The sequence below is a fragment of the Suillus plorans genome (genome assembly GCF_016647745.1).
Source record: "Suillus plorans strain S12 chromosome Unknown HD556scaffold_10, whole genome shotgun sequence".
NCBI classification, from domain to species: domain Eukaryota; kingdom Fungi; phylum Basidiomycota; class Agaricomycetes; order Boletales; family Suillaceae; genus Suillus; species Suillus plorans.
Window position 1 is genome coordinate 76,415 of NW_024537394.1, and position 19,006 is coordinate 95,420.

At 47.9% G+C, this 19,006-nt stretch overlaps 6 protein-coding genes across 6 annotated transcripts; 4 read left to right on the forward strand and 2 right to left on the reverse strand.

Moving 5' to 3' along the window:
- Positions 1-188: 188 nt before the first annotated feature.
- On the forward strand, positions 189-3,623 carry HD556DRAFT_1430484 (uncharacterized protein; the record flags this gene model as incomplete). The annotated part of the gene is made up of 10 exons (XM_041304908.1): positions 189-395; positions 449-751; positions 808-1,513; positions 1,562-1,665; positions 1,757-2,395; positions 2,426-2,464; positions 2,486-2,513; positions 2,566-2,784; positions 3,160-3,204; positions 3,559-3,623. 10 exons carry the CDS (start codon positions 189-191, stop codon positions 3,621-3,623), a joined length of 2,355 nt encoding a protein of 784 aa, XP_041163913.1.
- Positions 3,624-5,128: 1,505 nt separating this feature from the next.
- HD556DRAFT_1439350 (uncharacterized protein) lies at positions 5,129-7,535 on the reverse strand (the record flags this gene model as incomplete). The annotated part of the gene is made up of 10 exons (XM_041305956.1): positions 5,129-5,201; positions 5,250-5,431; positions 5,487-5,633; positions 5,683-5,868; positions 5,924-5,961; positions 6,011-6,374; positions 6,423-6,470; positions 6,524-6,651; positions 6,704-7,184; positions 7,230-7,535. The coding sequence occupies 10 exons, from the start codon at positions 7,533-7,535 to the stop codon at positions 5,129-5,131; spliced, it is 1,953 nt and encodes a 650-aa protein (XP_041163914.1).
- A 222-nt stretch (positions 7,536-7,757) lies between these two features.
- HD556DRAFT_1439351 (uncharacterized protein) lies at positions 7,758-8,735 on the forward strand (the record flags this gene model as incomplete). Its single annotated transcript, XM_041305957.1, has 3 exons — positions 7,758-7,996; positions 8,057-8,135; positions 8,190-8,735. The coding sequence occupies 3 exons, from the start codon at positions 7,758-7,760 to the stop codon at positions 8,733-8,735; spliced, it is 864 nt and encodes a 287-aa protein (XP_041163915.1).
- Positions 8,736-11,270: 2,535 nt separating this feature from the next.
- Positions 11,271-12,028, forward strand: HD556DRAFT_1231122 (uncharacterized protein; the record flags this gene model as incomplete). The annotated part of the gene is made up of 2 exons (XM_041297404.1): positions 11,271-11,648; positions 11,696-12,028. The coding sequence occupies 2 exons, from the start codon at positions 11,271-11,273 to the stop codon at positions 12,026-12,028; spliced, it is 711 nt and encodes a 236-aa protein (XP_041163916.1).
- Positions 12,029-13,312: 1,284 nt separating this feature from the next.
- HD556DRAFT_1534311 (uncharacterized protein) lies at positions 13,313-14,094 on the reverse strand (the record flags this gene model as incomplete). The annotated part of the gene is made up of 5 exons (XM_041309563.1): positions 13,313-13,509; positions 13,546-13,585; positions 13,648-13,794; positions 13,846-13,904; positions 13,954-14,094. 5 exons carry the CDS (start codon positions 14,092-14,094, stop codon positions 13,405-13,407), a joined length of 492 nt encoding a protein of 163 aa, XP_041163917.1. The 3' UTR covers positions 13,313-13,404.
- Positions 14,095-14,399: 305 nt separating this feature from the next.
- Positions 14,400-16,271, forward strand: HD556DRAFT_1305246 (uncharacterized protein; the record flags this gene model as incomplete). The annotated part of the gene is made up of 8 exons (XM_041299761.1): positions 14,400-14,462; positions 14,509-14,624; positions 14,674-15,293; positions 15,340-15,688; positions 15,746-15,937; positions 15,988-16,087; positions 16,143-16,169; positions 16,221-16,271. The coding sequence occupies 8 exons, from the start codon at positions 14,400-14,402 to the stop codon at positions 16,269-16,271; spliced, it is 1,518 nt and encodes a 505-aa protein (XP_041163918.1).
- Positions 16,272-19,006: the final 2,735 nt, after the last annotated feature.

Genomic DNA, 19,006 nt, shown 5'->3' on the forward strand with positions numbered 1-19,006 from the left:
AAGGGGTCCGTGAACGCGCTGAGCACCAAGAAGAGGCACCTGGTGATAAACGTTATGAGGTGCTTATGGATGTTGATGGAGGAGACGTACCATTCCACAATGACAATGACACCAACCCCATTCCAGACGTGCTACCAAGATCACCCAGTGTACAGGCTGAAGAGGTTGAAGATGAGGAAAGAGTTTGGATGCGGTTTATCCAGACGTACCCAGGACAAGTAGCACAGACGCTTGGCCAAGCCAAAACGTTGTTTGACAGCATAAGGGCTGAACAAGAAGCGCAAGGTCTTGATCCATGGGGGCCTTTTGCAGATGAAGAAGAATGGGGTCTGGTGAAGTGGCTGATAGCGAGGGTAGGGCAGACTGCAATTGACGAGTTTATGAAACTCCCGATTGTGAGTGATATATACACATTATGAAACTTGACACTTACTTTGAACATTGGCAGACTGGCCACCTGAAGACGTCTTTTACCAGCAAATACTTGCTGATGAAGGCTATCGATAAACTGCCTCGTGGAACGGAATGGCAGCTCAAGAGAATCCAGGTCAAGGGAAACTCAGGACAGGCTGAGGGCGAAGATCTTGAATTATGGTTGAGGAACCCTGTGGACTGCATACGTGAACTAATGGCCAATCCGGAGTTTGACGGCAAAGTATCATACTCACCTGAGAGGGTGTTTGCGGATGCTGAGGGTACAGTTCGTCAATATGACGAAATGTGGACTGGAGAATGGTGGTGGGAGACACAGGTAAGTGGTTGGGCGTCTTAACGGAACTGAAAGACTCACTAAATCTATTTGATCAGCGAAGATTACCTGAAGGGGCAGTAGTCGCACCTGTCATCCTCGCATCGGATAAAACCTCGTTGTCGCAGTTCCGCGGTGATCAAGAGGTGTGGCCTGTCTATCTGACACTTGGCAACATATCCAAGGATGTTCGTCGTCAACCATCAAAACACGCTGCGGTGCTAATCGCTTACTTACCTGTGACGAAGTTGGAGTGTTTCTCCCGAGAAACTCGGTCACTGGAACACTACCAGCTGTTCCATTACTGTATGTCGCAAGTCCTGGAGCCACTCATCAGCGCTGGCAATGACGGGATTGAAGTCACTTGCCCTGATCGCAAAGTTCGGAGGATGCACCCCATTGTTGCAGCATATGTGGCGGACTTCCCCGAACAATGTTTGGTGGCCTGCTGCATGGAGAACAGGTGTCCAAAGTGTACTGTGGGGCGCAATGAGCGTGGCGGAATGACGAAGTCGGGAGTGCGCAAACAAGATTTGACATTGGAAAATTTACGCTTGCATCAAGATGGCGAAATGAGTAATGGTCAGTTTGAGGGAGAACTAGGACTACGAGCAATCTACTCACCATTCTGGGCAACACTCCCGCACCACGACATCTTCTCGTGCATCACCCCCGACATTCTGCACCAGCTGCACAAAGGTGTTTTCAAGGATCACCTCGTAAGCTGGTGCTCTGAGATCATAGGCGAGGAGGAACTTGATGCGCGTTTCAAGGCAATGACATCGTATTCGGGCCTGTGACACTTCAAGAAAGGAATTTCGAAACGAAAGCAATGGACGGGGGCCGACTATAGAGAGTTGCAGCGGGTTTTCCTTGGGGTAATTGCTGGTGCTGTCGACAATCAAATTCTTGCTGCAGTGCGTGGCGTGTTAGATTTTATTTACTACGCACACGGACGTGACACTTTCACGTATGCATAACGCACTTGCATCATTCCACACCAACAAGAACATATTCCTCGATCTCGGAGTGCGGGAGCACTTCAACATTCCCAAACTCCATTCGATGCTTCACTACATCGATGCCATTCGTCTGTTTGAAAGCGCAGATGGCTTCAATACCGAGCTTCCTGAACGTTTGCATATCGATTTTGCGAAGCGTGCATACCGTGCCTCTAATCGACGCGACTATGTCATCCAGATGACTACCTGGTTACGACGTCAAGAGTCGATTGCCATTCAAGAAGCTTACCTTCGATGGTGGGCTTCGCAACAACCTGCTGATGGTGATTCGGTGCGAGATGAGTCAGATGCCAGTACCTCAGACTCGGACCTCGATGGACCTGCGCCTACAGCAGCCAACTTCATTATTTTACCTCATCAAGCACAACGCTTCACGATGCTGACAGCGTCAAGGGGGTACTTTGTTCCCAGAAGGTGTCCATTCCCCAACTCTACAATCCAACGCTTGCTTGACGAACACGGCGCTTCTCTTTTCATCCCTGCGCTCGAAGATTTCCTTCGTAACCATGTGCAAAATTCGTCGCGCAGAAAGCTCACTCCACAAGACCGGATTGATGTCTACAAATACCTGAAAGTCCTCTCACCAGCGCGGCCACACATAAACATCGCAAAATGTTTATTTAAGGTACGCGCAGCACCAGTCATTCCATCTAAGGATGCGAGGAAAGGACCAGCACCTGCGCACTTTGACACGGTGCTTGTGATTGAAGATCAGGGCCAGTACACTGGGGAGGGAATATCGGGTGAGTGTCATCATTTGATGATTGTCTATGGTTTCTCACTACACTAAGTCAGGTCTTCGCGTTGGTGAAGTAAAGGTGATTTTCGACATCCCATCGTGTTTCGGACATTTTCCCCACCCCCTTGCATATATACACTGGTTCCAGCCTCTTCAAACATTTGATGCAAATTTGCACAGTTTCAGGCTCACCAGGTCTTCTCGGCACCGGGGACCTAATGCCGTCGTTCTACCCGTGAATCGAATTCTGCGACCTTGTCAGCTTGTTCCTCGGTGTAGAAACAACAATACTGAGAGGAACAAATGAATGCTCCAAACTGTATCTATAATGTTGTGAGGTCGCGCGTTGCCTAGTCTGCTATTCTTGAGAAGACAAGTACGTTCGACCCTAAAGGGGAAGCGAGTGCAGCAAGGTTCTAGGAGTAGGCGCTGAAGGCGCTACTGGTCGGCCAATGCGAAGCGCGAGAAAGCGCGCAGGTGCGCGCGAGGCGCGGGAAAGCGAAGGTACGCGCGAGGCGTGGGAAGCGCGCGTGAGCGGAGACAAGTGAGAGTAAGTGTGAGTTTGCTTAAGTGGTGATTAGATGAATAACAAGAGATACGAGCGCGAGGTGTCAAAGAATAGATTGCAACTATATTCTCTAGGTGGTAAGTGGGTAAGTGGGAGGTAGAGTCTAAGTTGGAAAAGTTCCCTAATAGTATGTAATGCTGGCGCTTATATACGACGCCTAAGCGCTGTCACGCGGAGCCGAAGCGCTACCGAGTAAGGTATGTAAAGATATATGTATGTAAGTAAGGGTCCATGATATAAATAAAGGTGGAATGATATGTAAATAAGGGAGATGGAAATACACGCACTAGAGAGCTTGGTGGACAGTGGATGGATGCTTCCGGAAAGCTGGCGCTATAGGGCGACCAAGCGCGGGAAAGCGCGCGCACGTATACATCTTAAAGCGCGGGAATGGTGCGCGCATGGCGCGCATTGCGCTCCCTAGTGAATACTGCCATATCACACCATGAGAGGCATGAGTCTCTACATCGGTTCACTCGAGATGGGTCAGAAGAGTTCTATTTGAATAGATACATTGACTTAGATTTGTTCGAGCGTCTGTCGTAGAATAGCTAGTGTAGCGCACGTTGCATAGCTGGTGTAGCGCTAATATTATATGGTACGGAAATTGGCTACTATATCTACAGTTTGAGGTACAGCGCGCTACATAGTGCTACGTGATGTGTGTGGGTGCGATGTTGAGCTATCGAGGGTATGTGGGGCTATGTAATCTTGCAGGATGCCAATGGTGGGTGACCTTTTTCCTGATGGGTGTTGAGCTGAAGATGGACTCGTTACTTGTCCTCTTTCAAATGCTAGTTCTTCTTGAGAAGAGATTCTGAGTGTGTCTTTCTTTTCGATAACATTTGAGCTGAACGTTCTAGACTATCCAGAATCCCATTGATACTTTTTTTAATTGATTTAGACACATTGTAATTAGACTACCACTAATGCTTGATCTGTCCGTTGGCTTCGCAAAGCTGCTCTGTCCGTTGGCTCCCCCAAGCCGCGGCCTGGTTGGGCCCAAGCCCCGGCTTTGGGCTGGCTTGGGCTCACGGCCTAGGCTCTGAATTTTTGTGAGCCTAAGCCCTTCGAAGCCGAGCCTAAGCTGGGGCTTTGAGCCTAAGCCGGGCCAGAACATCACTAGGAGCAGCCACCCCATGTACAAATTGTACTGATGCTGTCTGGACCAGTGATGCCGTGGCTTCACAGATGAGCAGACATGGCACTGGTGGTTCCCTCTACATACAATCCGCAGAGGTCCCCCTGCAGTTGACACTTATACAGGATGACCGGCTGACCGCTTTGACTTGCTCGTAAAATTGTTTCCGGATCCACGTGAACGATATCGAGAGGCATGCTGTGGCCAATGGTTAAGGGGACGTGCTTGTGGACGGTGGTCACAAGGATGTGCTGCATGGTGGATTAGCAACAACTTGAGTTGTTCTTTGGTGCTAAATGTACCACAGGGACTATTCAAGTAGAGAGAGAGCTAAGTGACCAAAGGTTTTTGACATACTTGCCTTTCGGTTGCAGACATTTTAAGCCATTCTGAATGATATGGCATGTTCTAGCCAGCGTGAATGTGAGTACTAGTATCAAAGGAGGTGACTGGGGTCTACGCAAAGAGTCGAGCTCAGCGCTCAACCATGATGTCATTATTAGGACTGGTCCCGCAACTATTTCACATCAGCAAACTAAAACAGCCTGTACAGAGCTGTACAGAGCTGTACAGTATCCCAGCTCCCTAGCTTGGTCCCTACTACCTAGCTTGCTACAGTGGCAGACTTTTCTGTCAATCTCTGTACAGATGCCCACAGACATGCCCAGTGAGCACCAAATAACCCTCAAATAGTCCTGGTTTCCTCTGTCCATGTCTGTACAGGCCCTCACAGATCACTCAAGGAACAGAAATTGTGCAGATAATGCTCCCTATACACCTTATTCACTCTGTACAATAAATAGCCGCAGATAATATATATTGATTCTCGGATGCAACAGATCAAGAGAAACGGTATGGAGTACAACTAAGAGCAGCGGAGAACTGCAATTCAGGCGCGGAATACAAAGAGTTAGTCCAGGACGACCTGGAGATCATCATGTTTGGCCTCTGCTGCACCACCGTCGAGCTTGATATTTTCAGCCCTGTATGAATGAAATCAGTTTAAAGTTTTTGGCACAAAAATAACTCACCATCCAGCTTCAGCCCATTCTCGAAGTTGTTCTAACAATCTAGGGCCGTGATATTCGTCCTTGAGGGTATCTTTGATGATTTGGATCATTTTGCGGTAGATGGGAGAGTATTCCTTCGAGGAAAAATTGGGATAACATTTACCATTCCCGTTCTTCTCGAGACCATCAAAAACGCAATGGAACTGTAGAGAAAAAAAATCAACATATGGGCATGACATCGGGGAGAGAACACGTTACCACTGTGGCAACTAAGGCCAAACACGATATGGGTAATTGCGTGCAGAACTTCTCTGGCTGCCTCCGCGCGATCTGGTAAGGCCCTGTGTAAAAAAAGGCTATGCAGGTATCACGGAGGGCAGGATGGGCCAAATTCCTCGTTTTCCCCTGTCGATTTTGTTGTGAGTAAGGTTGCAATTAGTACAAGATCACTTACATTTTGGTCTACTCCGAACCGTAAAAATGAGCCACCCTTGAGTAAATCTTTAGCGGCCCTTTCGACCCAAGTTGCACGTTGTTGAGGAGAAATGGAAGGCGGAGGCAAAAGTGAGTATGATAACGGTGCGATGCTTATCGCGGTTTTCTTCAGATCTGATCGCCAAGTCGACAGGTCGTCGTACAACTTCAGTACAAACGCGTCAGCGAGGCATCAGCATAGATGTAAATAATCCACGTACCAACCGTGTCATATTGTATTGCTGCTCCGGCCAAACCCCTGCACCAAGGTATGAAATGGATTAGTTCGGCAAAAAACAAGCACATACCAGCCTCGAATTGTCTACCGCTCTTATCCCATGCAACCAAAACTGAAACTAGAACCTCAGAGATGGTTCCCGGCATCCCCTTGACTAAAGGTGGGAAAGGGTTTTCCAGGGCATGCTGAGCGCGACACTCTCCTTTAACCTCCTCGAGGAAACTTTTCCAGCGTGGCCCGTACCAAGCCAGTTGGTCAGGCCTCGGCCCACTTTCAGATCCCTTGGATCTCTTGGATCTCGACTGACTCCCAGCATTGGCCAACTCCGCCACTTGATTCAGCAGCTGGAGCGATTCAGGGTCGGGAAGGCGGGGCTGACCGTTTTTATCCTGATGGCGCTTCAACACATCATCGGGGAGGTTCGAAGTAGTAGTCTACAAAAAAAACCATGAGCTTGATCTAAAACAAATTTGCACCCTCACCTGAGGGCCCGATTGTTCCCTCTGCACTCTTGGCAAGGTACCCAGAGACTTAGAAGGCGAGAAACTGTGAGTGTGATCTAAATGAGTAATGAAAATCATACCTGGTTGGTGTTGTTGAGATGCATTCGGGAAGTGTCGTCATCTTCATCGCGTGAGTATTGGAAGTCGAAATCTGGCATGAGAGGGCGAGCAATTCGAGTCTGAGTGGGTAGTTCTTCAGCCAAAAATCCTGTAGATGTAAGACTCAGTCAGTGAAGGTACTTTAGACGCGAAATTCTTACCCGGATGTCCTTTGTGCTGTCGACGAGCCTCCCCCCAACCAAACTGCTGTGATTCGTTATTATCTCCTTCGTCTCCATCTTCTTCGTCTTCTGCGTCATCAATGTCGTCTATATCGGTAGTGCTACTGCTGGATTCGCTGTCCTCCAGGTCGGATCCTACCAGTCCTGCACAAAGTGCTTGGCTAACATCATGCTCCTTGCGTAGGGCTGGGTCCAGGTTGTGCTCTGAAAAGGTAGCAGCAAGTGGACGCTGGGAACTGTGAGCATAATCAATGAGAGCGTTCTTATTACGTTTTTCGGTAACCTTCATTCCCATAGCGAGATATGAGTCGTTAGAGGCTTGAGGACTGGGTCCCACACCAGGTGTGGTGGTCGAAGCTGCAAATACGAACCTCCCACCGCCTTTCTGCAATGAAAAGCTGGGAACTAGAGTACTAACATCGAGGTTCGTGGACTCAGGACTGTATGGTGGAGGCTGCACCTAAATGCGCAATCAGCACTATCTATAACAAAAGTTGTGTTGTACCTTTGGACGACTCTTCCGGCCTTTACGAGGCGGTTCTGGAGCCTGAGGATTCAGGGGATTGAGTGTGCTAAGAGATGTAGCGCCCTTAGGTTTCCGATTCTGGGACCGAGACTCTAAAACTACCCTGATCTTCTCCAGCTGGGTGTTCCTACCCCCTGTCCCTGCATTAGGACGGCCAGAACGTCGAGGAGCAGTGTCTGTAGCATCAACTTCAGTGAGACCGAGAGACACGAGCGGCATGCTGGAAATTTCGGAGAGGTTTGTAGCACGATGCCTCTTCGGTGAAGTAGCCTTGTCGTTGTGCATTGCACTAGCATCGTCGGCATCGACGTCGTATCACACCAACTTCGTATGTTTTTGTAGAACATTGTATAGCATCACACCAACATCGTGTCGTATCACACCGACATCGCATTACATCGCACGAAGAACGCACTACATTGCATCCGACTCATGCAAATACAACTCCTATGACAAGTATGTACTATTCACGCATCCACTTTTACCAAACTGATCAACTACTCTAGAATGTTTCCCAACTCGAGTTCAGACAGGCAGCTCTATGTCTGTGTTTGCAGCAAGCACAATCTCGGGCAACCTCACCAAGTTTCGAAATCCACCTGGCACAGACATTTAGAAGCTGCTACTACGGAACAGGAACGAGAGAGGATACGATCTGGTAGAGCACTACAGGGACATAGTATTCCACTGGAAACAAATGTCGGGGCTGCAGGCAACACTGCACCTGCCGGCAACTCAGATAGAATGTCCTTGCCTCCAAGTGCTCGTCGTGTGGCCGCACTTCGAGATCTTGTCAAATGAGCTAGGGACGAGGAAGATTCTAGACGCACTGCTCAGCGTGACAAATGCGCACGAGTTGGGCATCAAGATGTTCAAGAGGTATCTGTATATCTATTAGTATCTTTGACTCAGATGGAGTGCTAACTCTTTGATTTTCAGCGAAATAATTCCCCAGATCTGCTGCAGCCTCTGCACCCAGACGAGCCTCCGCACCCAGACCCACCCCCAGACCCACCGCAGCCTCCTGACCCAGACGAGCCTCCGCACCCAGACGCACCCCCAGACCCACCACAGCCTCCTGACCCAGACGAGCCTCTGCACCCAGATAAACCCCCAGATCCACTGCAGCCTCCTGACCCTGACGAACCTCTGCACCCTGACGAACCTCCGCACCCAGACACACCCCCAGATCCACCGCAGCCTCCTGACCCAGACGAACCTCCGCACCCAGACGAACCCCCAGATCCACCGCAGCAACAGCAACAGCAGTACGAGATTAGAATAGAGCGCCGGCAGCGACCCGACATTGATATTGTTGCTCTGGCACAAAGTGCCGTTGTAGAGACTCGTGCCTCGCATTGTGTGATATGGCACTTTCCACTAGGGAGTACACAGCACGACTTGCAGCATCACTCTGTGTGCTATCCACAGCTATTCCCTTACGAGGCGCAGCTTTCCCGCGCAAGGCGCAGCATGCGCGCATGACTTCCCGCGCTTTACGATGTATACGCGCGCGCGCTTTCCCGCGCTTCAGCGCCCTATAGCGCCAGCTATCCAGAAGCATCCATCCACTGTCCACCAAGCTCTCTAGTGCGTGTATTTCCATTTCCCTTATTTACATATCATCCCACCTTTATTTATATCATGGACCCTTACTTACATATAGCTTTACATACCTTACTCGGTAGCGCTTCGGCTCCGCGTGACAGCGCTTAGGCGCCGTATATAAGCGCCAGCATTACATACTATTACGGAACTTTACCTCCCACTTACCACCCACATACTACCTAGGAGAACATAGTAGAAATCTATTCTTTGACACCTCGCGCTCGTATCTCTTGTCTAGTATCTAATCACCCCTTAAGCAAACTCACTCTTACTCTCTCTCATTACCGCTCACGCGCGCACGCGCTTCCCGCACCTCGCGCGTACCTTCGCTTTCCCGCGCCTTGTGCGCACCTGCGCACTTTCTCGCGCTTCGCATCAGCCGACCAGTAGCGCCTTCGGCGCGCACTACTAGATCCTTGCTGCACTCGCTTCCCCTTTAGGGTCGAACACACTTGTCGTCTCAAGTATAGCAGACTAGGCAACGCGCGACCTCACAACATTTACAGATACAGTCTGGAGCATCATTTGTTCCTCACAGTATTGTTGTTTCTACACCGTTCTTCCCAAAATCCGAGAAATAATGAATTTCATCCTTGCTATAAGGAACGCCTCACTCAATGACCCAATTGTAAATTTGAGTGATGATGCCCTCGAGCAGCTCCGCAATCCCCCCCAAGGACCTATCGTGATCGATAGCCCAGGAGTACGCCAGAGTATTTCAATGTACCTTGCACTCGAGCATGCCTCGCAAGATGCATACAATCGCATTTGCAGAGCCACCACACATAACTTTGCTGGTGCAGATGGTGTCGACGACCTCCTCAGCTTCTATAGTGTGGAGAAACTCATTAGTCAGTTGAATCGATCAAGCACGATATGTGCCCAAAATCTTGCCTTGCATTTACCGGCCCATATGCAGACCTGGATAACTGTCCTATGTGTACCACATCACGTTGGGACCAGGCGAAGCTTCAAGCAAGCAACAGACGCAGTAGAGTCGCCGCTCAGAAGTTCATCACTATCCCTCTTGGCCCGCAGCTCCAGTCACTGTATCGTGATCCTGAGAATGCATGGAGTATGCAATATCTTCATGAACGCACGCAGGAGATTCTTGCACAAATAGAGAGAACCATGGAGATTCCGATCGTGGATGATATTACCATGGGTTATGATTACCTTGGAGCAGTTCTTGACGGCGACATCAAGGAAAACGACATAGTTCTCATGGTATCGCTCGATGGGGCACAGCTTTATGAGAGTAAACAATCTGATTGCTGGATGTACGTGTGGGTTATCCTAAACCTGGCTCCCAACAAACGCTATCGTAAACTGCATGTTCGCCCAGGCAGGTTTATACCAGGCCCTAACAAACCTAAAAATGTAGACTCCTTCCTCGCTGTTGGTCTTCACCACCTTGCAGCACTTCAAAACGAAGGACTTACTGTCTGGGACGCCTCTCGTGATGTCTGTTTCATCTCCAATCTCCATCTCCTTTTCACGACTGCTGACGGCCCTGGACTTGTGTATTGGGACGGCATGGTTGGACACAGTGGAAAGAATGGCTGCTGTATCTATTGTGGAGTCAGAGGCAGACGCAAAACTCGCATGACGCACTATTACCCTGCACTTCTCAAGCCACAAGATCGGTGTGCCAAGGGTAGTGACCATCCAGACATTGACGTGTGCAGACTTCCTCCGGGAGGATCTTCAGACTATACTGAAAACCTACGTCAGCTTGTAGCATCTCCAAATCAGCGGCAGCTGGACATGCGAAAAACGGAGACAGGTATTACGAAGCCTCCTCTCATCATGGGCCTTAGCCCTTCTTGTTGTCTCGGCATTCCACACTGCATGACCACGGACATCATGCACCTTGCTGGAAACTTAAGTGATCTGTGTCTCGATCTCTGGCGTGGAACAATCGATTGCGGCCCCACAGATGATGTAGCCACATGGGACTGGGCAGTTCTTCAAGATGCAGAAACCTGGAGCGCACATGGAGAATCAGTGGAACGTGCAGGTCCATATTTACCCCCCTCATTTGACCGCAAACCACGGAACGTCGCCGAAAAAATAAACACAGGTTACAAGACATGGGAGTTCCAGCTCTACATGTTTGGTCTCGGCCCTGCATTGCTCTACAATGTTCTGCCTCAGCAATACTGGGCTAATTATTGTAGGCTCGTCCGTGGCTTTCAACTCATGTGCCAACACGCCATCACTACACAAGATCTCCAACAAGCCAATGTACTTCTTTGTGCCTGGGAGCGGGAATTTGAGCTTATCTACTATCAACTCAGAGAAGATCGCCTGCACTTCGTCCGCCCCTGCGTCCATCAAACTAACCATCTCGTCGCGGAGACCATTCAGAAAGGTCCACCTGTGTGCTACGCACAATGGACAATGGAACGGATGATTGGTAACCTTGGCCAAGAGATACGCCAACCATCGCGGCCTTATGCAAACTTGTCACAGGAGGGGGTTCGCCGTTGTAAAGTGAATACCCTTCTATCTATTATACCTGACCTCGATGAACCTGCAAAAGGTCTCCCAGAAGGTTCGGTAGACCTAGGTGATGGGTACGCACTATTGCGAAAATGGGACAGGTACATGTTTTCGCCAGTTGGAGCTGCTGCACAAGCTATGCACGATTTTATTGGGGATGGACAGGAACTTCCTCGTATTAAACGTTGGGCTCGACTTCTCTTACCTAATGGACAAATTGCTCGTTTGGCATGGCGAGAGATGCTCAAATCATTGGATCAAACACGCATGTCGCGCAATGTGAAGGTGAGCATTTCTGGTATTACATTTTGTAAAATACTGATGTACTGTAGCTAAAATACGATGGGCAGATTCGATTTGGTGAAGTTTTATACTTCACCAGGTTGTCAGTTGAAGCCGACCCTGACGATGATTGTGACTGGCGTTTTGCAGATGTGGCCATCATTTGTCTGTACTCCCATCCAGACGAAGACCTCCTCCGGCTCTCCTCGCAGACCGTTGTATCTTGCTCCCAACTTGAGGACATCTATGTTGTTGATGTGAAGCAGATCCTCAGTGTGGTTGCTATGATTCCGCACACACCAACATTACCATCAGGAGTTACGGAGGCCCGATGTAGAAACAACAATACTGAGTGGGGCTATACGAAGATGGCTCCAAACTGATATATTTGTGTTGTGGTCTTTGCACTGCCTAGTCTGCTATACTTGCCTGACAAGTGCGTTCGACCCAGGGGTCTGCGGTCTGGGAATAGTCTTGGGGGTAAGTGAGTGATGTGGGGTCAATAGTCCGAGCGCGAGAAACAATGTCCAAAGGTATAATTACGATGTCCGATGCAAAAGCGTTGGGTCCGATGTTTTTGGGGTTTCGGGCTATCGGGTTCGGGTTCGGGGTGTCGGAAACTAATAGTAACGCTATAGCGAGCGTCGGAAGAGCGAGCGGTGTGCGCAATAATAACAATGACTGATACGGATAATGAAAGAGCGATGATATTCGCAATATCAACTAAGAACTACGAAATATTGGGTTTGACCACTAAGCGTCGGGGAACTGCTCCCCTCTACTTGGATAATCAATAATGCTCGAGGTCAGTCCAATATATATGTAAGTACGTAGAAATGCGGAACCCGTAGGCGAAAGTAGCGGCGGAGTATTTCGGATCCGAAGTACATGTAAATAAACATGAGGCACTGCGGACTATGGGAAAACATGTAATAGCGCTGGCTACGACGTGAGTTAATGTGCGAAATAATGGAATACACACCTAGTGGGGCTAGCAAGACAGGACGGGACACGGATAGGACAAGTGCGCGGGAAAACATCGGGTCTGATGCGGCCTAAATGTCGGGTTGGCGGGTTAGCGTCGGATAACATCGGGAAGTGATTAGCATGTGACGGGTATTTGACGTGTACTGTAAAATAGCTCGATACGAGCCCAGCGCCAGCTCGTGTCCTACACCGATTTTTCATGATGGAGAAGCCAGGATTAGATATCTCGCCTCTCAGTGGAAATGCCGCTAATGTCAATCATTTGGATGATAATGATAATGCTCCAGATGTGGAGTAGTCAGGTGCTTGTTTCATTACAATTCGAGTTACATTGCAAATATAATAATGACAATACGAGTTATAGAGTTATTATCATGTGAGGTATCGGTTACAACAGAGTGCAAAATTAGACGAGCAGAGCAGAATATGTGAACAAAACATCACAAAGCGGCATGCATCAAAAAAAGAATGGTCGTGATCGTTCCAAAAACGATTGGGAGTCAATACCCTGAATACTCCTCGAACTTACATTTCCGCTCTTGAATATCTGCTACCTTCTGCGGAATCTCAGATGGATCAAAAAGTCGGATGATGTGACGCCAAGGGCGGGACTGTGGACGTAAGATAGCCCTTGTTAATGGATCTGGATTTCCCCCAATCTGAGGTAGATGTCTGCACGGTGTAGGGATTCATTTCTGGCTGGGCTTGTAGAGACTGTTTTTACCTTACCTTATGTTGGCACTTTTGTAGCTTACATAAGCAAGTTATCTTTTCACCAGTTACCAGTAGGAGTCAGAGTACTAAGCAGTTTTTCATGATATTTCCTCTCCTCTGAGCCTTGAGCCTGGTCCAGAAACCCTTTAGGGTTGAATAGCAGCTAGGTTCTGCAAGACCCAACATTGTTCAGACTCACTCTCTGAATTGTTGTACCTTCAACGGCATTGCAGTACACCCTGTCCATGACCTAGAAAAATCTAACTTGAAATGAATGTCACATAAACAGTCGAAAACGTACCTCGCAGACAGATCCAACAAGTTGTTATCCTCCTGCTTTATTTTGAGATCCTCCCCTTCGGCTATCATGGTATCATCTTCTTCAAACTTCACTGCATCATTGCACTCTGCTTCTTTCTCCTTCAGCTCGCTCTCAGTTTGGACAGCACTGTAATACATAAATCAAATGAATCTGTTTGATGATGATTCAAATACTCACTGTGTCATGCTTGGTTTCGGCTGAGGGTCTGCACCTTCACGAAGACGGAAAACAATAGTCTAAAAGATTATGATATATATTAGTTAAGCCGAAAGAGAAAAGATTGACCTTGGTTCCGGGAGTATCAAATGAGACTTTGACGCAGTAGTGATTCCAGTTAGGCAGGACACCATCAATCTCTAGGAAAACAACATCTCCGCATACATCCGCAGTATGAGTCTTATCCACAAGTTCATTAGTTGAGGACATAATAATAATAGTGGAATATTGAAGTGAGAGTTTAAATGAGTGCGTGGATTTGGACTTTGAGATAATCAGCTCTAGAGTTACGGCGGAAAAGTCCGGCGGAGCTTTTATTATTGGCCTTGCTAGTTACTAGTATATGTCGAAGTCTGTCTCTTACCAGACTGTCGACCATGTTTCCATCCAGTGACAGTGGGGGCTCTTGTTTTAACAGCGGGTCTTTCTTTCATGCTACACCCTCTAGTAATAATCAACAGGATCATCCACATTGGGGAGGATACTCCCCCTCCCCCCTATCTCCTGGTGTTCCTATGTCGTTACCAGAGGATCCCTGCACGGATTCAATTACACCACATCTGCAACGGTTCTCACAGGTAAGTACTCTGTGACTGGTTCTTACGCTTATAAATGTATTTTTAGGGCGCATATATGCAGCTTAGTATGCAGGAGAATCAGCAAATGCTGGCCTTGCATGAACACTGCAAGGTGTTGGAGCTGCAAATAGTCAAATTGACTAGCGAGCATGACACACTCAAGTATATGTTCACCAGCGAGTCTTCATTTGTTCAAACTGATCATTTTTAGATCAATGTTTCAGCAGCTCACAAGCGCTATTCGGCTACCACAAACAGACTTAGGCCTCGAGCTTGATTCCATCATTCCTCCAGTACAACCTGTCACTAAGCACCCTACCCACCTAACTCATCCATATGTTCAATTTTGGACCAACGAAGACTTCGTAGCATGGCTGGATTCTCCTGATGGCCGTCGAACCAACCGCAGGAAAGTACCATACCTTGAGGACGAAAACGGTGACCCACTTACAGATACAATAATCAAGGCTATTCGGAAGCTGCTTCGCGGTGCTTGGGCCGAACTTATCAGGCGCAAACTTGCACCAAAGACGTGGGGTAAAGCATCTGCAACTGCACGACAGGTTGTTCACACCCTGCTGGAGAACACATATCCGTTGTTTAAGTTTGCTGATGATGGTTGGAAGCTCGATTATCTCATCAGCACCTCATATTCTGCCTGGCGACGAAATCATGTTGATGACCATGGAAACTGGAAGAAGAAGAACATCGATGATGATGATGAGGAGGAGGAGGAGGAGAGTAGCGGATGTTCTTTCAACGCCAAGGGTAAGAAACGTAAGCAGTCGAAGAACTCTTTCAAGTCTAACGTTCCCGAGAAGAAAATAAAAGGTATGACTTCAATATAACGCATCATCCTACTAACTATCCTCTGTAGTCAATCCTATTCCTATTAGCGAGCATGTGCTGCTCTCTCCTAGTCCAAGTCTTGCTCCTTCTCGAGCACCGTCTCCGAATTTACCACTAGCTCCACTGTCCCCGACTATGTTGCCCCTGCAATCACTCGATTTACTAGATGCACCATCTCCAAAGTTGCCTGACACTGCAGCTTCCCCAAAGTCTGTTCAAATTTTGCCAACCACGACAGAGAAGCAGAGTATCCCCCCGCCAGTACCTAGTACCACAGTTGCTGTGCCAACCGAGAAGGAGAATATTCCCCCGCCACCAGTGGCAGCACCTAGCATTGCACCACAGCCAATCATTAAAATCAATATGACAAACCCACTGTATGTTTTTTGTGCTGTTTTTGTCAATCATTGAGCAACTTGAATATGCTTCAATAGTTCTACACTCGCTCTAGCTGCTGTCGGCACGATGATACCACCTCTCCCACCCTCTATTGATCCTCCTCCGAGTCTTTCAGCTTCTGGCTCAACGTCTATAAAGGGCCCAGGCAAGGCTGGTGATGCCGCAAATGGGAGGGGCAGCAAAATCAGCAAGGGTAAGATGCGTCCAAGTCAGACTAGAAATGGACGGTACGTGGATCCTTCAAATTGCACTAATCACACTACTTACGAGTTTCTAGTAATCTATGTGCACATCGTTGGCTCAAGCAAGTCGAGAGCAACAAGACAACAGAAGAATTTTGTGTTTATTACGGGGATCTCTCTGCGGACCAGCGCAAGGTAAGTCATTTTGTCGCCGTATATACATGCTTATGATATTCATGGTGAATTTCAGGAATACAATAATGAGGCAGCAGAGCTAGTGAGTCACATGTCTCTGTTGTGCCAGTTGTGTTTTTGACACAGCGTGCAGGTTGCCAACAACACTTGGGACAAGACAGTCTACGAGGGCACATTGCATTAGACTTACCCCATTCCTCTCCATCGCATGTTTCAGATTCAGTCTCATTAGACTTCCCCCGCTCTCCGCCGCATGTTTCAGATTCGGTCTCATTAGACTTCCCCCGTTCACGGACTCTTTCCAACGCACTTTCGATACCTTCACGCACCCATTGTCGACATGTTTTCATAGCTGTTTGTTATTTTAGTGCTCCCAGTTGTACAATATTATCACATCCGATGCTACCTGCGCATATTTCGAGACGCGAATGAAAAGCATGCGATACACAATAAAATCATATTTGAGACTATTCGAGCACATTCTGATACAGCACCGAGATTGTTTGACTATATGCTACTACATGATTCTGATGTGTTTTCGCAAAAAAAAAACATATGAGGGCATTAGGGATCTCGCGCCAACATATAGAAAATGTGCGGGTTGTCCCACTTTATAACCGGAATGTGCCCTGCTAGTATCACTTTCATCAACACATCCCAACACATACAGTCCTTTCCCGTCATAACCAGTTCTTACTGGGGCTGAACACCTTTCGTAGTGACAGTCACAGCGGTTATTAGTTGTTTGCCGTGAAATGAATACTAATTTTCAATTTCATATTACAAACCCCCAGGTTGTGGTGTTTGTAAAACATTCACACTAGAGTCGATTATTTGAATGGACTTATTTCAGACGAGAGAACTGTCCGAACTAAATGTTATTCGGGGGTGAAAGATCAACTGAGAAACTATGGAGAAATGGTGCCTTGTAACGATGAAGGCTTTTTAGGAATGCTACACGGGTCTGTCAAACATGTCCTAAGCAATTATATATATTGAGAAACTCACGAGGTAAAGTGAAATCATTTCCAAGCGTTGTCGGGGAGTTGGGGCTCAAGCACCATTACGATTTGTATTTCCATAGTATTCGATTGCTGAAAAATTAGCCCTTACATTGATCCAGCTTCCTTGAGAAATGAAACAAGGAACCTGACGAGTCAGTGGAGGAGGGCAGATTGGCACAATATTGCACGGAGGGTCACGGTAGCCTGAGGTTCCTCAGACTATCCCCTATCACTGCAGGGAGGTGGAACACTGGAAGCAGCCTCGACATTATGAAATATTGTAGCCGACATGCACGGCTCGAGAGGCTGTCATACAGCACAACCGCACATGCATGCATGAACCTAATCCAGCGGCATCTCGGCCCAAGCCCGGTCTTTCCCCACTCATCTGCAAAGTAATCATAATCTGAAAGTTTAAATAGGTGCCGTTTCGTGATTGTGTGCAGTTCTGATTCGCGCTATCCAGAGCTCCACACGAACGCAGGCTTCTGTAGTTCATATCCGCCTAGTTTGTAAATGGTTTTCTCATCATCTTGCTATGGCCTCGGCAGTTGCAACGTTGAACGTTGAACTCCTCCTATGATGATGAACGACAGTGCCAAACAGTGCCAAACAGTGCCAAACAGCCAGTGCATCAACACGTGCACTTGCAACTAAGTAATGGATGTTTGTCCCAATCTGGCCTGCCTCCTTTGAATATCCCTTCGCATATGGGGCACGGTAATGATATGCCCCGTGGATAAATGCTTCTCCAAGTACACGTAACGCAAGCAAGATAACAATTGATAGCTGGGCAAGATAGCAAGCGGCAGGCGCAGACTGCGCAATAGACGCTGAGGTAGTGCCAGATATCGATCGGGGCCCTATCCATATATGTTTGACTCAGTGGGATCAACAAACAAAGTCAGGCGCTTGTCAATCTTCCAACTTCCCACTCGGACCCCGCAAATTGTGTCAGAGAAAGGTACAAATCTTTTTTATGTATTGTCTGTCCTCATTACATATCTTCGTTGCCCTATATATTCGTCGAGCTCGTGGTCTCTGCGAACAGCATCCTCTGTCTTTTTTTCCAACCCTGTAAATAATAAAATTCTGTCGAGGAGATACTACACTACACACCCGAGTTTTGTGGGAGAGGGTGGGACATGAAGATGAGGAAGCCTGATTGGTGTACTATGCTGCAGGGCTTGGAAGCAGAATTTGGAGCAGCGGTTATTTTCGTTGGTGGCGTCACTGCACAGCGTGTGACATAGCCACCCTTCCGTTGTCAATCCCATAGGTGGGTTGTACTAGTTTTTTGTTTCATTCTAATCTTAAATTCTTCTGCTTCGTCGCCGGACCACCCTGAAAAGTCTCAGCTCCGCTTCTGTTCAGAACTTCCGTTTATCTTATGTAAGTACAGCCTTTCAAAGAAACACTCTATTCCCTCACCCAAATGATAAAAAGGTCCTATCAATCATTGCATGAACGTTGAGGTCTTTATTGAGAGTATAGCAAGACGGTCACGCACAGCTAGACACAAAGGTACAAATATCTCAGTATTCGAGTTGAAACTTCGATTAACAAATGTTGTACCTAGACACAAAGGTACGAATCTAATATAACGTTAGACCTCGAGTTGAACATTACGAAAATACTAACTTACATCTCAGTATTCGAGTTGAAACTGAGATGTTTGGATGCGGGTACCTGGGCTTATAAGGTGAGTCTCCCAGGTACAGTCATTTAAGCTAAACTAAAAGATGGACAGCGCACGAGTTGGCCACAACACGTCGACCTCATTCTCCGTTTGGATGCGCTCGCACTTGGTGTCCTCTCCCTTGGCTCTACGCTTCGGCCGGTTGCTGCCTCTCCCTCTCGGCTCTCATCCTTTCGGCCTTGTCTCCTTCGGATTCGTCGGATCCCAACAGTCTTC